We start from the raw sequence: 20,057 nt of genomic DNA on the forward strand, positions 1-20,057 counted from the left end.
TGGCAGAACTCCTTATCCTGAACCTGTGCTCATTCTGGTCCATTCTCCTGTCATAACCTTACTAAGGCAGGCTCTGGTCCTACAGAGACAATGGCTATGTGTCCAGTTCTGCCAGTACATGGGAGGGGAGCTCAACCCAGTAGCATGTACATTCTCCATCCAGCATGCTATGTCAGTGCCAAAGGCATCACATTCATCTCCTTCTGACCATAGTCTTTTTCTCTCTCAATCAGTTCTAAACTAGAAGACAGGAGCAAGGAATATGAGTAATTATTATTCCTTGAAACCTCAACAAATATCTCTATGTATACAAGCAGACAAAACTCCAGAGATATTAAGACAGGTAAAAAACTAGAAGATAATAATATCACTCAAAAGATCATTTACTGCACATCTTACCTTGATTTGGATGCAGAGGTAGAGTGATATTGTAGACAATCTTTCCACTTGGCCTCTCAGAGTTTATAAAGGAGAGGGAATGAGGCTGAATGACAGTCAGGCCATCTTCTCTAGCCTAAACAAAGTTTAAGAAGGAAGAGGAACACACGGTATGAAAAACAAAAGCCAGAGGCACAAACAGACCTTATTAAGAAAAAAAAAATTGCTCTGGGCTTTTAAATTAGTCACACTTAGTAAAATTTTCAAGAGTTCAAAAGAAGGATCTGGTCTCTTGCATTGCAGATTTTTCCCAAGCCTCCCCTCCTAGGTTTAGAGAGTCCTCTTCAGGTTTTCTTGTACCCTAGTCTCCTCTCCTCCCACTGCCCGCAGGGTTATGCCAGTGCATGCGGTGGGGATTCTGATATTATTTTTTTTTCCTAGGTGGAACACGTTTGCAAATGAGGCATCCCAGCTGGCTATTCTACTATCTTGCTACTCACAGCTGGCTCATTGTGTCTCTCCTCTAACTTTTTGTTTTCTTTAAGAGACAGGGTCTGGCTCTGTCACAGGCTGGAGTGCAGTGGTCATAGCTCACTGCTCCTCCTCTGACTTAATGGGCTAAGTTGAATCTGGCCAGAAGTTCTAAGGACTCAGCTGAGATATTTAAGTCTCGGCCCCAAGAAGTTCTTCAGAGCATTGCCCCCCAGGTCCCAGGTTTTGCTAATGGAAACTGTGATGCCTTCTGGTAACAAAGGGCTAAAAGTGAACCCACCTCAAACACCAAAAAAGGCTCACCATTTGCATTCAGAGGTTTAAGAGGTATTTGTTTATTAAAGCACATACAATAGCCGATATTTCCCTTTTTCTCCATTCTACTGGTCAAAAGAACTAGATACTGCTTTTTCTCTTCCAGCTTTCAGGACCCAGTGAATGAATGAGGCAATGTCAATCAGAGGGCTGATGTGAGTGTAACTTTTACTATCCCTTCCCCTGTGTACACCCATAACCCACTAACAGTGGCAACACTTAAAAAACAAAAAGGAGAGCTTCAGACTCCCATCACTAGGCATGGTGGTGGGTTGGGGACAGCAGCAAAAACAGTGTGGAGAGGAGAAAAGGGAAACCAGCCTGAGCTGGGGCCCCTCGCCTGGGTCAGGCATGCTGTTGTAAAACAGAACAAAAACATCCAGCTCATCATGGGCTCTTCCTAACTGACCCCTGAAGGTGGGTTAGAGTGTGACATGCTCTCCTGCTCTTTGAAGCCCTCCTTCTTTCAGATGGAATCTCCTCATTTAGAAAGGGATTAAGCAGGGCTCAGTAATGCTCATAGAGGAGGGTGTGGTGTTCTTCCTTTAACCATGAAAAGATTGTAGGTTGCAGTTGCTTTGTAATTGTCCCCAAGGCATATTTGTCCTGGGGAGAGGCAGAATTTGCAGGTTAGAACAATCCCCCTATAGTAAAGAGTCATATTTCAGGCCCTTGCTCAGGTCTGGAATGTAATGAGCAAGGAAAATTAGAATTGCGAATAGCAGCTGGTCTCTCACCCTAATATAAAAGAAGTAAGGACAACAAATTAAAACTATATGCCCTATATAAGGTGTTACTATCCAATACATGTTTGTACACACCTATAAACATGTACACATGTGGGTACAACTAACAGACAAAAAAGTATAGGCTCTGTACATTGTTTGGTACTGTTTGCTACCTTTTAATATCAAAACTATCGTAATAACTGAACATTCTCGGAGTACCATGCGATGTTCTGAAAATCTAGATGTCCTTAAAATAATAAAGTGATAAAAAGAGGGAATTATTGTGGACATGGGACTGTGGGAAGGGAAATATGTTCCAGCCAAGATAACAGTCTATTATGAAATTTATTGATACTATTTTTCTCCTAATAGAAATAGACGCTACATATAAAAAGGACTGATTCCGTGAAGAAAGCAATATTGAGTTTGAGGTATATCAAAGTATAATCAATTTTAATATTAGCTATTTAGAATGTTCAATATGTATCAATTAAACATAGTAAGAAATGAGAGACTAAACTTCATAGAAATCATTGCAAAAGACACTTTAAAAATAGTATATCTGTCAACAAAAGAAGATTACAGAATTAATTCTTTTCATAATGGCCATGATACCTCTGAATATATCCAGAGTCCAACTGTTTCTCCCACCCCACTGCCACCACTCTGCTGAGGGCCACAGTCTCTCCCCAGGATTACCCCAGTGGCCTCCCAATTGCTCTCTTGCCTCCCCTACACTCCCTTTCAGCACAGCAGTCAGTGTGATCCTTTCACAAGGACATGAGGCCTCTGCTCAACACCATGCAATGTCTTCCCATTTTCATCAGAAGAAAAGCTAAGTTCCTACAATGACCTATGAAATGCTGCGCGACCTGCCCCAGCCCACACACTTACCACATCTGTGAATTCACTCACTCTGCTCCAGCACACCCTTCACCAGCACATCCCAGACTCAACTCGTCATGCTTCCCACCAAAAGTCCTTGTACGTTCCTGATCTTGAGGAATGGTACCTGTATATCCTCAGACACTGGGTGTTTCACCCATCTCCCATATCTAGGAAGCCACTGTGTCTCTAAGTCTCTCTTAATCTATCCATCTTTTTTTTTAACCATCGTAACTATTTTTTCAGTGTACAGGTCTGTAGTGTTGACTATATGCATACAGTTGTGCAATGGATCTCTAGAACTCTCCCACCTTGCAGAGGTGAAACTCTATATCCATTGAACAACTCCCCCTTTCTCCCTCTCTCATCACGTCACACACTCTACCCCTGATAACTACCATTCTACTTTCTACTTCTTTTGACTACATTCTACTTTATATCTTATATAAGCAGAATCATGCAGTTTTTGTTCCTTTGTGACTGGCTGATTTTACTTATCATAATGTCTTAAACATTCATCTATGTTGTAGCCTGTGACAGGATTTCCTTCTTTTGTAAGGTTGAATAATATTCCTCTGTGTGTGTGTGTGTGTGTGTGTGTGTGTGTATGTGTGTATCACATTTTCTTTACCCATTTCTCTGCTGATAGACATTTAGATTGCTTCCACATCTCGGCTATTGTGAATAATGCTACAATGAACATGCATGTGCAAATATCTTCAAGATCTCCTGAACTCTTAACCATGGGCTCATGCCACTAATTGTTCTTGCTCTAGATGACTGCAATAGCCTGTTTGTTTTCTGACTGGCCCCCATCTAGGATGTTTTCTACCCTGTAGCCAGAATGGTCTTCCTAAATGTATCATTAAAAATCTGATCATGGCACTTCTTTGCTACAAATCCCTCAACGCCTTATTTGCCCCAACAGCCTTTTAGGACAAAACGGAAATTCTTATCTTATACTTAAGGTCTTCCATGATCTGACGCTCATTTCTTACTGCATTTTCACTTAACGGATTTTATGCTCCAGCCAACTGAACAACCTGTAATGCTTCAAATATGTCATGTTCTCCCGTGTCTCCACCTTTTTCCACCCGTTGCTCCTCAAGACTGGGATACATTCCCCCCAGTGTAGTCTGGATCAATGGTTCTTCAAGTGTGATGATCTGGGAAGCAGCAAACAGCATTACCTGGAAACTCTTTAGAAATGCAAATTCTTGACCCTACACCAGATCCACCGAATTAGAAAACACTGTGGTAGGTTCCAGCAATCTGTGTTTTATTTTTTTAATTTTTAATTTTTTAAATTTTTTATTTCCATAGATTTTTGGGGGGAACAGATGGTATTTGGTTCCTTAGTTGTGATGTGTGAGATTTTGGTGCACTCATCACCAAAGCAGTATGAACTGAACCCAATTTGTAGTCTTTTATCCCTCACCTATTATGCTAAGTGAAGTAATTCAGGAATGGAAAACCAAACATTGTATGTTCTCACTCATAAGTGGGAGCTAAGCTATGAGGATGCAAAGGCATAAGAATGATACAATGGACTTTGGTGACTCAGAGGAGGAAGGAGTAAGAAGTGGGTGAGCGCAATCTGTGTTTTCATCAACTCTGTAGTGATTCTAATATAGGATTAAGTTTGAGAACCCTGGTCTCTAGATAATTTACACTCACCCAGCTCTGTTCGCCCCCAGAGGAAGCTTCTGTGACCCTCTCTCACGCTCTGCTGGATTTGGTGCCCTCCCATTTGCTCCCATATCATTGCTCTGCCATGGCATTGATCATTGTATTATCCCTGCTTATTTATTTGCTTGTCTCCTCTTTTAGACTCAAAGTTCCTTGAGAATAAAGACTGTGTTTTATGGTCATTGACTCTCCAATGTCTTCCACAGCACTTAACATACATTAGGAGCTCAAAAGTGTTTATGAATGAGAGACTGAATGAATGGAGAAGTACATTCCTACCTTTAATCACATATGCAAGTATGCTAAATATGCCATACAGTTATTTACCATATGCATTCACAATATATTTACCAAATATCTGCAAAACTTGTGTTATTAGATGAGACTAAATGACTAAATTGAGAATGCATTTTGATTACAGATCACAAGTATGTCCTATCGTAATGGCCCTAATTAGTGTCAAAAAATATATAAACTGCATATTTTAAGTAACGTACGAGTAGACTAATCACATTTTACAGTAAACTAACCTAAGTTTTAACTGGACAGACCTAATTTGCAAGTATGCAACCTAAGCGCCTAAAGGCTAAGTGACTTGAAAAGTCTCTTCAGAGGTCCACAGTAACAGCACAGGAAACAGCACTGTCTTCCTGGCTCCTGGCCTATTATTTCCTCCAAACTCAAAATAACACTGCATTAGCATTTGGCAAGACCTGTGTGTGCACATTTTTCTTAACAGTTTAGAGAAAATTCTGATCCAAGTTCCTCCAGTCAGAATGATGAATTATACACTTTATAGTGCTGCCGAAATTATGATTTCTTTAAATTATGGTTTACGGTGGAAATGCCGATACCAGCTATTCATTAAAAACTTTCTATTTTCCCCTTTATGTCTCTGTCATGTCCCAGACCCATAATTTCTAAAACTACATCTATTCTCTTTGTTGTGGCTCAAGGCTGATACAGTACTTTGGAGTGTAATTGTGTGGGTGCTAACTAAAATGTGGACCCATGATGATTAATTTACAAGGTCTTATATGCTTGCAGCTCTGTCTGGAAGAGGGGTTTTGGCATTACAGCACTCACCCTCTCCCCTCCCCAGACAGAGGGTCATAGAGGAGTTGCTAATTGTCTCAACTAAGCTTCATGTACCAATTTAGTTGACACCTTGCTTCACATTTTCCCATGGCCCACACTCCTTCCCACCAGCATACGAGGCTTTCTGTGGTAGCTTGATGACCTCCTTATCCTCATCACACCTCCTTACTGCCTTCCTAATTTCTCCAGTCTTGTTGAACTGTTTGTATTTTAGCAACAGTTCTATTCTCTCTCACCTGTGGGTCTTTCCATGTGCTCTTTTCACTTGTGGCAGTGCCCTTTGTCATCACCTCTCCATTCCTCCCAGTGTGTCCCCAGATTTTCACTTGGATAATTGCTATTTATCTTTCTGGATTCAGCATTGACAGAACCTTCTCTAGGAAACTTTTACTGTGGAAAGTTTCTCATAGGACTTCTAGAAGATGGAATAATAGTTTCTCTGCTAGGTGGTGCTATAACTGGGGGACCAGTGATACCCAAATATTGATTTCACGGACATAAGCCTGAAATTTCCTCCAAATTTTCAAGGAGGACCCCTGGAACATCTGGAATACTGTAGAAAGGACATCAGCGATGGATGGGAGGTCAATACGGATTCCGCATAACCTTCCTTTCACTCTGGGAATTTTAAATTCCTTTTTCAAGTCAATGAGAAATGTGATCACTAGGCTTTTTGGCCCCCGAGTCTGTGATCTGGGCCAGGCACTTACTGTATACAAAACCAGGACACTCTATCAAATCCCATCAGCGTGCTGTGTGCCTCCTCTAAGTGGAAACCACAAGCCTCCCACCCAACTCACAGTCATATGGAGAGATGCTTCCAGAGACACTTTAGGTGCTTCAGGTGTCTGTGGTAAGATCGCAATGTTGAACATGCGGCTCTCCAGGCGGGTCTGGGCATCGGAGGCACTGGACACCTGAAAAGAAGGTCATCCTGGTGAGCCTCTCATCTTCTATTGGGCAGAGCATGTTAGTACGTGGGTTTTCCCTCTTTTAAGCCAGCTGTCTTTGAATTCTATACGCTCCTGTGTTACAACTCTCATTCTGCCCTTCATATTTTAATATTGATCTTTTACTGATTCATATTTTAATATTGATCTTTTACTGATTCATATTTTTAATATTGATCTTTTACTGATTTCATTTCAAGCAAAGCTGAAAATTCAGGAAAGTATAAATAAGCAATAAAAAATCATCTAGCATTTCACTACCTAGAAATAGTGAATTTTCATATGTTGATATTTAACTTATTTTATATGCACACATATCAATTGCATATTATAATTTTTTACTTACAATACTATGATAGTTTGCTATATCATTAAACATGCTCGAAAACATAATTTTTGAGAACTATATAATGTCTTATTATGAGCATGTAATACGATTTGTATTCCATTTCTTTCATTTTTAACCAGCACAGGTAAGTGATAGGTAAGTAATAAATCTCAGCCTCATCATTGCAGGGCAAGATTAGTAACATTCACAATTAGTGTAATGGTCACAAAATCAACTTTTTCCTGCTGCAAAAACCTGAAGAATGTTGCTTTTTCTATGCAGCTTCTCCCTCCTCATCGGTTACTGGACCGCCCTCTTAAACCTTCTTTCTCTCCATTGTTTGCTAAGTCATGTGTGACATGTGGAGTTGCATTAATTCTATATGGCAGGGGGCTGAGTTCTATCAATTCTGAGAAAAGGAGGCAGGGATAGCAACCCTTTCTCTATGTCTTTAAAAGTTACTCCAACAGAAAGCCTGTCTTCTCTGTCTTTATCTTGATCACATCAGATGCCTGGGATCGAGTCTCAAAATACATGTTTTTAAGGAGATATAGCATCATTGTAAATTATCTTACCAACAATAACTATAATTCACTCATCATCTATTATGGGCTCAGCACTGCATTAGCTACTTTTCAAGGGTTCTCTTACTTAGTATCCACAGAGTAGATATTATTATCCCCTTTTTTAAAGGTGAAGAAACTGAAGGTCAGAAAATTTAAGCAATGGGTCAAAGTCATAAAGCCAACAAGTGGCAGTATTTAACCAGATCAGTCAGGTTTATGATCATTCCGCTGACCAAGATGACTCACTTTGGTAGCTTTAGGAAATTAGAAAAGGGGTGGCGGAGGGGTGGGGTGGTGGAATATATTCTATCTTTTGAAGAAAAAGAACCAAACATTGAATAGGTAGTGAAATGTGGTCATATTACTGAGCAAGTGAATCAATCTAGTAAAGACACTGATAGGAAATGTGTTGGTCTTTTTCGAACCACATTTCCCAAGGCTGTGTCAAAGTGACCTGAATATACCCAAACCAGGGCTCCTTCCCACACCAAAAAATGACTCTGAATGTGCATGCTTTCTTTGCACTATGCCATGCTCTATTTTCTAATCCCACTAGCATTACATATGTCCCAAATCTTAGATGCAAAGTAACAGATGGGATCCATTGATGGCTCATGACAGCACATCAACATTAAAATGGCATTAAATCCATGCAACTCAGCTGGACGTGGTGGCTCACGCCTGTAATCCCAGCACTTTGGGAGGCTGAGGCGGGCGGATCACTTGATGTCAGGAGTTCAAGACCAGCTTGGCCAACATGGTGAAACCCCGTCTCTACTAAAAATACAAAAATTTAGCTGGGCATGGTGGCAGGCACCTGTAATCCCAGCTACTCAGGAGGCTGAGGTAGGAGAATTGCTTGAACCTGGGAGGTAGAGGTTGCGGTGAGCCAAGATTGCACCACTGCACTCCAGCCTGGGCAACTGAGTGAAACTCTGTCTCAAAAAAAAAAAAAAAAAAAAAAAAATCCATGCAACTCATTATACTGCATTTTCTGCTTTAAAGAAAAAAAAACGAAACAGGAAAAGAATTATTAGAACAGGATTTGTTTAAAGTTTGAAATCCTTTAGGAACACTAAAATGATGAATGGGAAAATTTGCTAACCACTTATGTTAGCACCTAGCTCTAGTGTCTATCTCATTTCAAATCAAAATATGAGGTATGCCTATAAAACAATGAGACTTTAGAATAAACATGCCAAAACTTTACATCAGGAGAACATAATCCCAGAGAGTTGTTTCATATTTGCAACAAAGATGCTGTCAGTGTTCAAAATGCATATTTTGGAATGCCTTCAGACAAAGTTTACAAATCATATAGGAACTCTGAGCCCATTATTCCATAATTACTCCCCACTTTAACCCAAAATAATCACCACTCTTTTTCTCACCAGACCTTAGTCTGACTTTTGACTATTTAGCTATATTTTTTAATCCACTTCCAAAAGATGATACACTGCCACTATGGAGGATATTCTAAAGAATATCTCACACACTTTGAAGGCAATTTCACACAGGAGTTCTAAACACATTTTAAGCAAAACGTGTGAAGACTCTGTAAAGGGAACCACTTTGTAAGTAATAATGTTCATTCAATGGATGTCTTCATCCAGTGAGTTTTTTTTAATCATTATTTTTTGTTATTTTATCTTTTATTTATTTATTTTTTTATTTTTTTCCATATATGGCCAATTTATTTTCAATGAAAGTGCCAAATAACTCCAGTGGATAGGGTAGTCTTTTTAATAATAATAATAATAATAAAGTATTTTTTATTATTTTTAAAACTTTATTTGCTTTATTTACTCAGTAACCAAATTACAAAAGCAATCAAATATTATTTTGAGCAGCTACTTAGATTCCCCTTCCAGGGAAGTGCTCCATATTGATTAACATTCTCCTTCCTCACCCTACGAAGGCAGAGGCAGATCTGAGGATTCTAGTTTGCACAGGTGACTTCTTTTGATTGAGGTCTTTGCCTTCATTCTGACTCATTCTTTGATGACTGCTGCAATCCCCAGGTGCTAAAAATGAAAAGTTAACTTGGGCAAAGGGCACCCAATGTTTGCTCACTCATTGGACATTCAATGTGCTCAGGATAATCTCATTTTAATGGTTTCCAAATTTATCTCAACCTGCTCTCTGGAAAAGCACATCTTTTACACAATATAAATTAGTCAGGCGATGAAGATGTACACGCCAGACATCAGAAGCAGAATGGATGATCATTTTAACAAGGTGAGCTGGGTGAGTTCAGCCCCAGCTGGATTCCTAGACAAAGGAAAAGACTCAGACTTTCAGAGGCCCTGACACCGCTTTGGCTGATCCCCATAAACACAGATATTTTCTCTGACACTTTACCAAATTCTTCTTGGTATCCATGCTTAAACACTCTTTCTTATTCACAATTCCTTATTCCTTTGTATTTCTGTATGATTCTTTATTTCCAAATCATGCTCGCCAGAGGTCTGCCTAATTTTATTGATCTTCAAAGAATCAGGTTTTGTATTTGTTTATAATTTCTAGCATTTTATAATTAACCAATTCCTCTGCTTATCTCTACTAATTCCTTCCTTTTGATTTCCTTAGGTTTCCCTTGCGGTTCTCTGGCTTCTTGAGTTAAATATTTTGTCCACGTATTTTAATGCTTTCTTGCTCAATAATAAGAGCTTAAGGCCATCAATTTTCTTCTGAGTACAATTTTGTCCATATGATTTAAGTTTTGATAGGTTATTTCCTCCTCATCAATATTTCTTAAGTGTTTGCTGTTTTGATTTTCTTTAAGGAATTTCCTAGTAATTATTTAAAAGACCATTTAAAATATTCCAAGTGGCCTGAATTTTTGTTTATCCCTTTATTATTAATTTATAATTTATAATTATATTTATAATAGCCAGAGAACATATGAAGTATAATTTTTCTTTTGTTTTCTTTTTTTCTTTTTTTTTTTTTTTGAGAGAGGGTCTCGCTCTGTCATCCAGGCTAGAGTGCAGTGGTGTGATCATGGCCCAGTGCAGCCTCCACCTTCCAGGCTCAAGTGATCCTCCCGCCTAGCTGCCACCATGCCCAGCTAATTTTTGTAATTTTTGTCGAGACAGGGTTTCACCACATTGCCCAAGCTGGTCTCAAACTCCTGGACTGATGCAATCTGCCTGCCTTGGCCTCCCGAGGTGTTGAGATCACAAGCGTGAGCCACCATGCCCAGCCTACGCAGTATAATTCTTGTTCTTTAATCTACTGAAGTTCTCCTTATTATCTGGTATTTGACCGATTTTTACAAATGGTAATAACAAACCCTTATATAATGCTAACTATCTGATATGCAGTATTCGAAGTACTCTATCTGCATTAACTCATTAAATCGTCACAATAATCCTATTTGACAGACAAGGAAAATGAAGCACAGAAGTTTTTCTCAAGTCATTTGCCCAAAGTTGTGTAGCTAGTAAGTGGCAGAACTGACACCTAAACATGTTGAGTTTGGCTATAGGCCCATGATCTTATCACAAGATAGTAAGTGTTCCAAGAACATTGAAAACTGGAAGGTAAGATTTTTTTTTTCTCCATATAGTATTTTTATATTTTAAAGACTTTTTTTCTGAACACTTTGGCCATTATCTAACCTAAATATCTTGGTTGTGGATAACTCTGCTTGTAAAGATACACATATATCTGAACTGACAAATTAAAAAAACTCCTAATGCTATGAATTATATTTTGTAGGGAATTCCACTGATATGGTTTTGCTGTGTCCCCATCCAATTCTTCTCTTGAATCATAGCTCCCATAATTCCCACGTGTTGTAGGAGAGACCCGGTGGGAGATAACAATCACGGGGGCAGTTTCCCCCATACTGTTCTCATGGTAGTGAGTAAGTCTCACAAGATCTTATGGTTTTATAAGGAGTTTCCCTTTTCACTTGGCTCTCATTCTGTCTTGCCTCCCGCCACGTAAGAGGTGCCTTTCGCTTTCCACCGTGATTGTGAGGCCTCTCCAGCCACATGGAACTGTGAGTCCATTAAATCTCTTTTTCTTTGTAAATTACCCAGTCTCGGGTATGTCTTTATCAGCAGCATGAAAACGGACTAACACATCCCCCAAGTGTGATTTCCTGTCAACTGCAGAAAATTACTCAAGTTGATTATAAATAAGAGTGATTGGATTATTGGATTCATCAGACTTCAGAAAAGTCAGGAAGCAGAGGGTACCTCGAAGCGGAAGGAGTCGCTCTGGGCTGGGGCTCCTGAGTGCCTGTACCATACGATGCCTTCATTGATATCCTGCTGGGTGAAGGTGCTGGTAGGGGTAGCCGTCCTCCCATCAGGCAGGTGCTGCCCTTCATCTGCAGGGCTGTCTGCAGGCATATTCACTAGAAGGACCACCTCCCCTAGGAAGGCACAGGCCACACAGTTAGTGAGGGTCCCTAGGAAAAGTCAAAGCCCTTACCTCCTTTCCTACTACTCATTTTTTTTTTAAACTAGAAAGAAATGATGTACTTCTTTATTTTTGTCTAAGGTGAAGGAGAGGATGTTAACACATAATTCAATGGACAGTATTGAATCCACCTTTAGAAACAGAATTCTCAGGCTTTCTGCTAAAAGAACTAAAAGTCATTCAAGGACAATTCATGTATGAAGTTACTGACTTATTATCTATTAAAAATTACATAAGGAGAGCCAGATAGTAGCAAATACTATAGGCAAATACTCAGATACTGGGCATTGAATGGATTCATTTCTATGCACAACTTTCTATGTAACAGAAAATGTTTTCCAGCCAGGAAGTTTTTGCTGAAAACATAATGGGAAATTAGAAACAATTCAGTGGAAAATTTTCATGAGAGAATTTTGTCCAATGATAGTAATACAGGTTCAATTTCTCTTATCTGAAATTCTTAGGACCAGAAGTGTTTCAGATTTCTGATTTTTGAATATTTGCATATACACAACGAGGCATATTGGATTCAGAACCCAAGTCTAAACATGAAACTCATTTATGTTTTATATACGCCTTACACACATAGCCTGAAGGTAATTTTATATAATGTTTAAAAATAAATTTTGTGCATGAAACAAGTTTTGGCTGTAACCTTTCACATAAGGTCAGGGGTAGAATTTTCCACTTGTGGCATCATGTCAGTGCTTTCAAAGTTATGGATTTTGGAGCATTTCAGATTTCAGATTTTTGGATTAGGGATGCTCAACTTGTAATAGCTAACAGTGGAAGACATGGCAGGCACCCCACTATATCCTATGTGGTGATTCAAACCCAGCTCCATTGCTTCCAGCTGAGTGAGCTTCCTTAAGCTCCATAAGCCTTTGTTCCTCATTCGTAAAAAGAAAATAATAGTATATGCTTTACAGGTGCTTAAAAATAATGTTGGTCATCTTTCTTGACATAGTTTGGCTGTGTCCCTACCCAAATCTCAACTTGAATTGTATCTCCCAGAAATCCCACATATTGTAGGAGGGACCCAGGGGGAGGTAATTGAATCATGGGGGCTGGTCTTTCCCATGCTATTCTCCTGATAATAAATAAGTCTCACGAGATCTGATGGGTTTATCAGGGGTTTCCACTTTTGCCTCTTCCTCGTTTTCTCTTGCTGCCACCATGTAAGAAGTGCCTTTCTCCTCCTGCCATGATTCTGAGGCCTCCCCAGCCATGTGGAACTGTGAGTCCAATTAAACCTCTTTCTCTTCCCAGTCTTAGGTATGTCTTTATCAGCAGTGTGAAAACGGACTAATACACTTCTCATTAATTCTATTTAATTATTCTGAATGATGCCATTATTGTCTTCATTTTACAGATGAAGGTCTTTAGGTTCAGAGTTTAATAACATTAGAAGTTACACAAATGTTAAGTTGATGAGCTGGGATTTGAATCTGATCATGAAGCTGGTCATGAAGCTCTGTTACCAATCATCATTATTTTGCGAACATGTACCAGTATTTACACTGCTAAATAACTTATCATGTTTTCTCCTCCTTCATTCTTTAAACTTTACTGGAACTGAGGCAAGGAAATCTAAATCTAAAGACCACCATCACCAGCAATCTGTTTGTACTGCTTGTTCTTCACCTAAAGCACCTTCACCTTCACCTACTATCTTCTTAAAGTGAGACTGAAAATACAGAGGTATTATAGAAACAATTAAAATTTCACAGGAGACTATGCCTTCAATTGAAGACCAAACAGAAGAATGGATGAACTGCTGCAAGCGGAAGCTATATGCTCATGAAAATGCATGTAACAATAAATCTGAAAGAAGCCACCCTAGCACTCTGATAGTGGGAGGGAGAGGGTGAGGAAGAGGGAGAGAGAAAGAGAGACAGACAGATAGAGTGTCAATTTTTAAAATATTCTACAGGAGAATACTCGAATCTTAATACACTAGACAATAGACATATTGGGCAATTGATGGCACATTTGATTACCCTAGAGAAATTTGTTTTCTTACTCAATGCAGACACTCATTCTAATATTTATATGCACTAAATTCAAGTTTAGAACAAGCATAATATTCTGGATGGTAATGAAACACCAAAATAAGAGAGAAACATGACTACACTACTCTTTATATAATCATATGTAGAATCAACTCACTGTAGTTTTCTTCCTTATATAACTTATCTGTACTCAAGTAGAAAAAATTACATTACCTTTCTCTCCCTGGTTCAACTTCCATTCCTAAGATGCTGTCAATAAACATAGATTTCTAGGATGTGGACTGTTTATGAATGTGAGTACAGTTGCAAAATATTGTGAAAGAAAATTTCCACAATGAAAATGTGGAGAGTAGGAAACATTCAAATGCTGATTTCCTAGTTATTCTGCTTTTATGATAAAAAAGCAAAGCAGAATTTTCCTAATAAGCCCTAATGAAACAAACCTAAATTTTTATGTAAAAAATCACTTTCATGTCATACAGATTAACAGGAATCGTAAGATATTTGCTAATCCCATTAATTTTAACTCAATAAATAGTCATTGAGTACCCATTAGGTACTAATGACTGTGGTAGGCCCTTCAGGAATGGAGGGATTCAAAGCTAGGCAACATGCAGCTCCTACCCCAAAGATTAGCCCCATAAGCAACTGGGAGTCACTGTGGGTTTTCCAGTAGGTGAATGACATGAATTGATTTAGAACACACAACATGTGGTCAGAATATAGAAAGCCTATAAGAGTTGAAAGTCTTGTTAAAGGGGCTGGACTTCATTCTATAAAAGTGGTAACAACAGTAGCTAACATTTATATAGATGGTTTGACCAATTATAAGACTACTGACAAATCCAGAGGAGAGATGGGAACCTGAACTAAGACAACAGAGGTGGGACTGTAAAGAAACACAGATGCAAGAGTAACTGAGGAAGTGGGAGCAGTGGAACTTGACAAATGTTCCTGTGAAGGATGACAGAGGAAGGCATCAATGAGAATCACCTATTGGGATGGATGACTGGATGCCACTACTAGCCATCAATCATACAGAAGGAGGAGGGGCTTGGAGGGAAGATGAAGGATTCAGTACCGGACATGCTGAATACAGGTGACTTTGTGACAAGTCCATGAGTGGACAAGGAGAAATATCAACCTATTGTGGGATTCTCTGCAGAGGGGTGAGAGCTAACCTTTTTTTTTTTGTAGTACCTGACCTATGCTTTAATCATAATATGACTACAAAAAGATAATATTTTAAACATGAAAACCCAAGTTTAAAAAAAAGAAAATGGTCTCTGTTGGGGATTTCCTTTATACTGAAGTCTATATTTTAACCAATAATTTTGAAGGGAAGATTTAGTAGGTATTAAGAATTGGAATATCATTTGAATTCCATGAATTATTTTGAGATTGAGATCATGCATATTAACGTATCTTACATTATGATAAATAATTTGGAATTGCCAATGCATTAGGTTAAATCAGATTCTCCTTCAAATGATTCTCAAGTTACTTCATTAAAACCATCTCATCATATCTACTCTCAAATCTAAGTAAGTAGCTACGGATACAAGTATTAATCAAGTTGTCTAAATTTATACAGATACTCCTTGAGTTCCAGTGGTTTGACTTATAATTTTTTGAAGTTAAAATGGTGCAAAACCATTGTTTTTCCCTTTCAGTACAGTAGTTAATAAGTTACATGAGATATTTAACAATTATAAAACATGCTTTATGTTAGATGATTTACCTAACTCTAGGCTAATGTAAATATTCTGGGCACATTTAAGGTAGGCTAGGCTAAGCTATGATGTTCGGTAGGTTAGGTGTATTAAATGTATTTTCAATTAACGATATTTTCAACTTATGATGAGTTTAACAGGGTGTAAGTTGAGGAACGTTTGTATCTGAAAACGGTGGTGAGTCTGCAAGTGGTTAAACTCAGGTCCTTCATGCACGTACTATACAAAAAATTTACATTTGGTTCTGTTTCAAGGCGTCAGCTCTTCACAAAAAGCCCAAAGTCCATTTTGAACTTTCTTAAGTGATAAGGGAGTACAAGGTAAAGTCTTCACAAATTTACGTAACTGGGACTGATAGATGCAAGCAGATTTGTATTAAGTGGACTTCTAGTTCCCACCACCAATTTCACTCTTGAATGGTTTCTAGGTAACATGATTAGATTATTACTAATGGGGGCTCTGGATACACGGAAAGATCATGTTCATAGGAAGAAGTTAATTAAAAGAGTTACAGCAGGAAAGCATCACAATAAAGCCTATGTGATATTTATCAAACTGAAATGGCAAATTTTTATCTGCTTAAAAAACATTTAATTCAGCATTGTTTTGTTTAAGACTTAATGGAATATTGGGTTGTTTCTAGGAAATTTGGGGGCTTAATTTTTTGTCTTTTACTGATGAAGATAAAGGTAGAGAATTTAATACATCAAAAGAGTCATAGATTTTTAGAGATGAAAAGGACTTTAAAAATATCTAGCTTAAAATCAGTAGTTGAAAGTACGATGAGAACAGGAAACTTACTAATTACAAATGGAAAAATAGTAACTTTAGAGTGGAAAAATCTGGTAGACGCCACTTTAACCAAGTGATCAAAGTTAACATCACCTGTCATAAGATGTAGTGAGATTATCCTGATGATGCACTGAGAAAGGGGGAAAAGCACAACCTTAACCCAATCATGAGAAATCATCCTCAGACTAACACAAATTGACTGACAGTCTACAAATATCTGACCAGCACTCTTCAAAGGAGTCAGTGCCATAAAAGATAAGGACGGAGGAAGTGTGTGTCACAGATTGGAGGAGACCAAGGAGACATGGCAAATAGGTGTAATTTGAGATGCTGGATTGGGTCATAGAAAGGGCATTGATGGGAAAACTGGCAAAATTTGAATAAGGCCTACGAATTGATTAATAGTATCATATCAGTGTTAATTTCTTAGTTTCAATAATTGTTCTATAGTTATAAGATGTTAACATTAGGGGAGGATAAGGGTATTCAAGAGCTTTTGTACTATTTTTGCAACTTTTTAGTCTAAATGTTTTTAAAAAAAATTTTTTTTTTAATTATACTTTAGGTTTTAGGGTACATGTGCACAATGTGCAGGTTTGTTACATATGTATCCATGTGCCATGTTGTTTTAATGATTTAGCCTAACTTCTCAGAGAAACCTATGGCACAAGACCTTATACCTGCCTTTTTCAAGGTTACATAGCTATAACAAATGACATCTCAGCTAGACTGACTGTTTTATAATTATAATACCAATTCTCGATTAGATGGCTTTTCGATGTCTTTGTGGACATTGGAATTATTTTTAAATTAAATAAAAGTTAATTTTTTTCCTCCCTACAGAAAATATATAACTAAAAAAATCTGATAGCCCAGAGGAAAAACAGATTATTCTTCCTCTGCTATTTAGTATGCCAAGTGAGTTTTTACTTTTAATGACTATAATTTTCATTTTCACATGATCAATTTAGTTATTTTAAAAAATCTACCTGTTCCTTTATTTTTGTATCATGTTGTTATCTCTACACAGTTTCAATTCCTTCTTTTATGTCTTTAAATCATTTTAAATCTGCTTATTTTATAGTTTTTATAAGACTGTTACTTTATTTGAAATTCTTGGGGTTTTAATATTCTTGCTCGTTTTGTTTATGGTACTACAGACTGTTTCCTCCCATATTCCATAATTTTAAATTCTGAGCTTTGGTGGTTGCTTCTGAGAATCCCGTGTAGCCTAGCAGAGAGTGGGCCTTCTGTGGTAGTGTCTATTAGTTTCAATAAAGAACCCAAGACGTATCATTGGCCTGAGATTGATTTTCATAAAATACCTCAGCTTCAGGTTTCTTAGACAAGACACATAGTCTAATTTAACCCAAGATTTACCGGAGAAATAGGCCTAAAGTTCTGAATTTTCACCAGGATTTTTTTGTTTTTTTCTACTCTGACTCCAAGAAAGAGGCAGATTTCTCTGCCATGTCTCTGTGCTGATGAGCTCTGTCCCTTTAATTGAAGGCATGTCCTTCCAGAGTCCTGGCTTTATGCAGCATCTTAATTCCAATGCTCTGTCTCTGCATGGACATTAAGTACCAAGCCCCTGGTTACTGAGACATTCACAACCCCTTTCGGAGAAGCTATGCTATTAAGCTCATGCAATAACTGGTCTTCAGTGCCTTCTTTGTTGCTGGCACCCGGAGATTTCTCTCTATCCTTCGGAAGTCAGCTACGAACACCTTATAATCCTTGTTATATTTTATCCAGCATTTCTGGGTGATGATAATGGTAAATTTCTCAGGTTTTCATATTTGACTATCTTGCTGGAAGTAGAAGTAACACTGGAGAACGCTGAAAAATGTTTTCATGTAATTTTTTTTAAGTCTCATTAAGAAGTCTAGTGATATTCTAAAAGACATATAAGGCAGAGTTTGAGAGCCTGACCTTTGAAATTAAACTGACATATATTAGTTAAGTGACTTGCAGCAAGCTACTTTACCCAGTATTTTTACCTACAAAATGAAGTTGTTTTAAAACTTAAGTTTTAGGTGTTATATATAACGTGTTTATAAACTTTAGTACACTACCTAGTAAATGTGTTGAGTGTGATAGCTATCATGATTATTCTGTTTTTAGAGGGGATTTGTAAGGTATTAGAAAGCTCAGTTCATTGGAATTGCAATCTTGCCACATGGCACTATACAGTAGCAAACCCTAGACTGCTGAATGCAACGATGAAACCATGACAAAGGAAAAAATAGTTACCAAATTGGGGGTAGTCTTGTGTAATCTTGTAGATGATTTCTTCAGCACTGGCACCAGGAGCCTCAGCCTGTAAGATTCTGTTGGTGATCTGCAGCATCCCCCCTTCTGGAACCCACACCATGGAATTAGCCACAAGCTGAAGACTCCTATCATTCTGAAATAAAAATAAAATGCAGAATTAGGTCCAAGCAAAGTAAGAATATATCAATTCTTAAACACATAAGTTATCCAGTTCTGTTGTTGTTAAAGATCATCTAATAAGACAGAGAGAGATCCACAGCTTCAGAGTCACTCTACAGACTTCGTATTATGTGTAGACATGCATATTTATCTATATATTTACATATGTATATATCCTGCTTTTTCTTTTAGTTTATCATGAACCAACAACTTATTTAGAAAGACTAAGTCTCTCCATTTCTTTCTTTCATCTATCCATCAACCTGTTTTTCTATCCTCTCCACCCACCCATATTTAAGAATTATTCATTAAGTGCCTATTATATGACAGCTCCATTTTAAAGGCCTGATATATACAAGATGTCTGAAGCAAAACCTTAATGTCAGAACTTACAGTCTAGTGAGAGAGATAGACACATAAATAATTAGGATGCTTCACGATTAATGCTCTATAAGAAGCTTGAGCAGGGAGCTGTGGGAGAATAGAGGAAGGAAGCCTCAGGAAGATTTTCCTAAGAAAAATAATTTCATTTTGAATAATAAAAAAATTGGATTTCTAAGTAGAGACATGGTGAAACATATTCCAGACAGAGGGCCCAGCTTAAGCGAAAGCAAAGATGTAAGACAATGCACTGTATATTTCATAAAATGCCCAAGTGTCTGGTGCCAGCAGGGCTCAGAGAGCCAGGTGGGGGAGTAGATAAAAAGTGACACTGTCTTATGGAAGGTTAGTAGAAGATAAAAGCTATGCTAAAAGTCTCAATTCAACTCATAGGCACTGGAAAGTCAACATGAGTCTCCAGGGAAGAAAATGGGATGATCAGATCTAGGTTTCAGAAAGACAGGCTCCAATGGCAGGAGATGGAAGTGACTAGCACTGAGATAAATCTAGAGCCAAAGATACCATTTAATGGCTCAGGGGAGAGAAAATGAGGGCCTATGAGAGGGTAATTGCAGTGGTAAATCCAATGGTAAATTCATCGTAGACAGCAAGAGATTCTAGAAGCACCACAGAAGCAGAACTGACAGGACCTGATGGCCAATTGAAAGTGAAGCAACAACAGTTAGGAGTAGCTGGCTGGAAGGAATCACCTATTCAGCACTCCTGAGAAGGCAATCATTTTAATTACTAAAGCTAATATCATTAAAAGTGCTGCCATTCCTGCTTTGCAAGGCACACACCCTCTTCCAAAGCCTCATAATTGACATTTTCCACAGAATGAGA

At 38.1% G+C, this 20,057-nt stretch overlaps 1 protein-coding gene across 1 annotated transcript in view; it reads right to left on the bottom strand.

Moving 5' to 3' along the window:
• FRAS1 (Fraser extracellular matrix complex subunit 1) overlaps positions 1-20,057 on the bottom strand; it is a 461,949-nt gene that overhangs the window by 125,365 nt on the left and 316,527 nt on the right. Inside the window, exons 30-33 of the mRNA XM_032149306.2 lie at positions 18,654-18,807; positions 11,638-11,816; positions 6,386-6,502; positions 400-514 (exon numbers count right to left, since the gene is read on the bottom strand). Coding sequence (XP_032005197.1) covers positions 400-514; positions 6,386-6,502; positions 11,638-11,816; positions 18,654-18,807 — 565 coding nt within the window. The remainder of the gene's footprint in view (positions 1-399; positions 515-6,385; positions 6,503-11,637; positions 11,817-18,653; positions 18,808-20,057) is intronic.

Source organism: Hylobates moloch, unplaced genomic scaffold (genome assembly GCF_009828535.3).
Source record: "Hylobates moloch isolate HMO894 unplaced genomic scaffold, HMol_V3 SCAFFOLD_2, whole genome shotgun sequence".
Taxonomy (NCBI): Eukaryota; Metazoa; Chordata; class Mammalia; order Primates; family Hylobatidae; genus Hylobates; species Hylobates moloch.